The 3,043-nt window shown below is 40.9% G+C and overlaps 1 protein-coding gene across 1 annotated transcript; it reads left to right on the plus strand.

Annotated features, from left to right (window-relative positions):
• The first annotated feature begins 284 nt into the window (after positions 1 to 284).
• LOC116014774 (dof zinc finger protein DOF2.1-like) lies at positions 285 to 2,278 on the plus strand. The gene is made up of 2 exons (XM_031254725.1): positions 285 to 622; positions 1,102 to 2,278. The coding sequence occupies exons 1-2, from the start codon at positions 602 to 604 to the stop codon at positions 1,954 to 1,956; spliced, it is 876 nt and encodes a 291-aa protein (XP_031110585.1). The 5' UTR covers positions 285 to 601; the 3' UTR covers positions 1,957 to 2,278.
• The last annotated feature ends 765 nt before the right edge of the window (positions 2,279 to 3,043 follow it).

Raw genomic sequence — 3,043 nt, forward strand, 5'->3', positions numbered from 1 at the left:
TGATTTTTAGTTGGAATGATGTTTTTGATCTATTGGAAAATTTTGAATTGTAATTAAATGTTTTTACATACCCACTATCTCAAGAAAATTAAATAAAGATTAAAGGAACTAAATCTGACATTGAAGCTAGGCCAAGTTTAGGACCACGTAAGAATCTATGAAGTAACGACATCAGTCCTCGTAATCATTTAATATTACCGCCACTCTCATCACAGCGCAGCTATTCTACGTGTGTGTGTATATAACTATATATATGTGTGTGTGCGCTGGAGAGATGTTGCCTTTAACTTGAGCTTGCTTCTTCCCTTCACCTTAGTATCTTATCTGCATGTATTATATATATATCTTCTTTGACATTTGGTTTGTTTTGAATTGAATTCAGTACCCCTTTGTTTCACACTGTCGGCCGCTATATATATCCCTCACTCTACATATATATATACATACAGTGTTTCCAGTCTCTAGCTACCATACAAAAGCCTTTAATTTGGTTCTGTCTGGAGATATATATATTACCAGTGCTGCTCTGATCTTCCCAATTTCAAATCTCAGAAGGAATTTGAATATATTGCTCGCAGGTGCTGCCGTAATTGGTGCATGGATGGATCCTTCTTGTGCACAGGTATCTTGATTCAATTCTCTAGAAAAGATAGAGATGAATTTCAAGAAAATGGAGTTTTCTTTCTGGTTTCCCTAGTTGATGGTAGATGTTTTGGCTGGCTGCCAGCTTGGTAAACCAAGTTCAGTATCCTGCCATTGAAACGTGGTGCTATTGAGCAGAGAAACAGGGTTAACTGGGTAGTTAAGAGATTGTTGGGGGAGACCTGAGTCAAATTCAGCACCCCTCCTAGGTATTATTGGACAAAGGCCTGAAGGGCCAAGTTCAACCTTAGGTATGATTGGGTGGAGGTCTAACGAGTCAAGTTCAACATGGTTTTAGAGAAATTTTTAGCAGAAACAGTCTGCCTGGGTGTTGTTGAGCGGAGGTTTAAAGGGCCAAATTCAACACCAGAGATTATTAGGGGGAAGTCGTGGCTCTCCAAAATGTGATCTTTTGACAGTTGTTCTTGAGAAATTAAAGATTTGAAATTTCTTTTGCAGGAATTGTCATCACAGACGCTGGAAAGCATGATGGTGGCGTCGGCAAAGGCGCAGCAGCAAGAGAAGAAGCCGCGGCCGGCGGACGAGCACGCCCAGAAATGCCCTAGATGCGAATCCACCAACACCAAATTCTGTTACTACAACAACTACAGCCTCTCTCAGCCGCGCTACTTCTGCAAGTCCTGCCGGAGATACTGGACCAAAGGCGGCACCCTCCGCAACGTCCCCGTCGGCGGCGGCTGCCGGAAAAACAGACGCTCCTCCTCCACCTCCTCCAAAGCCAGAATCTCAACCGCCCAACAAGATTCCCATACCTCTAGCCCCGTCCTCACAAACTTCCCCTACGAATCCACCCACGATCTGGGCCTCACATTTGCGAGCTTGCAGAAACAAGCGGACGGGAATCTAGGGTTGGAAGATCACGAAATGGCGGCGCCGATGATGTGTAATCCCAATAATACCCTCACTGATGTTCTCGGAAACTACGGCGCCGCCTCACACGGCTTTCTTGATTCCCTAAGGGGTACCGGATTCCTCGAACCCCCAACAAACGGATTGTACCACAACCACAGCCTGCAGTACTACGGGACCGTGGGGGAAATGGGAATGCCCTACGATGTTCACATGGGTGGTGGGGTGTCCACGTCAGCTGCCGTCAAGCAAGAGATGTACAGCAATGTAAGAGATGAAGGTGATGATGACAACAGGGTATTATGGGGATTTCCATGGCAACATGGAGGAGGAGAAGGCAACATGAGCATGGTTGTTAATGATGTTGATTCAAGCAGACAAAGCAGTTGCAATATTGGGTTTGGTTCTTCTTGGCATGGCCTTGTCAACAGCCCTCTCATGTAGAGTTTCATCATTACAACCCGCAAAAATCATTCCGTTTTTGTTGTATACTGAACTGGTATCTGCATCCCGAAAACATCTCGGTCGGCCCGAAATCCTTCATCTTCAATCTCAAGGAAAGTGTGACTCCATATTTCCATACATAGTATAACTGCTGTTGAGAATCTGAAAATGTGAACATGTTACATGTGTCTGAAGACATGGGATTGACAACCTAATTAATGAATTCAAGTTTGTTCCCTAATTAAACAAGTAGTAAGACTAATCCTTTTGTTTTGTTTTGTTGTTTTTTAGTATATTACAAGGTAGTACCTGTTATACTTTTTCGATCTGTTGCAACTAGTCAATACCCTACCATCAGATTTGATTATGTGACTTTCTCTCAAAGAGAGGTGCCATCTAAGAACAAGTTGGTTGGCGAAACTAATTCTTTGTTAATCCCCAATTTTCTTACTAGCTAATCACAGTGCATCAGTGGCAGACAGCTACCTTATAATTTGGTGGTTTTAATCTTATCAGATTAATTAATATAAGCAGACAAGTAGCTAGGATCCAAGTTGCGGTCTGTACGTAGAATTTGTTAGTGTTATTATAGGAAAACGACATATGCAATTCACATATAGATCCAACTAAGTGCATTTATTTTTATTTTGCAACATTCCTAGCGTACCCACTGCATCATATTTTAATATTATTAATCACATCATGGCACATCAATCACAATAATCTATATATATAAGTACAATGTATTTTTTTTAATATATACAACTGATATTCTCTTTGATTTACAAGAAAGTTCGTTATCACTACTTGATGAGGTGCGCTTTGGGTGGAAATTATCTTGTAATCCTAACTGACAAAGGATCGCTTAGGAAGTAAACAAGCTAAATTGTCCAATTAAATTTAAAATCTTGTAATTACCGAGCCAATTTTCTTACCAACTCGGTTAAGGCTACCCCCAACATTTAGTATTCCCAGTACTGTAATAGAAGATTGTGTTTCGTCTCAATTAAAACCTATGTTAATAGTTACATTGGACAAAACATTTATATTTCATACATTATAATGCTCAACAATTGTGAGAGTTTGA

This window comes from Ipomoea triloba, chromosome 4 (genome assembly GCF_003576645.1).
Source record: "Ipomoea triloba cultivar NCNSP0323 chromosome 4, ASM357664v1".
In the NCBI taxonomy this organism is placed as follows: domain Eukaryota; kingdom Viridiplantae; phylum Streptophyta; class Magnoliopsida; order Solanales; family Convolvulaceae; genus Ipomoea; species Ipomoea triloba.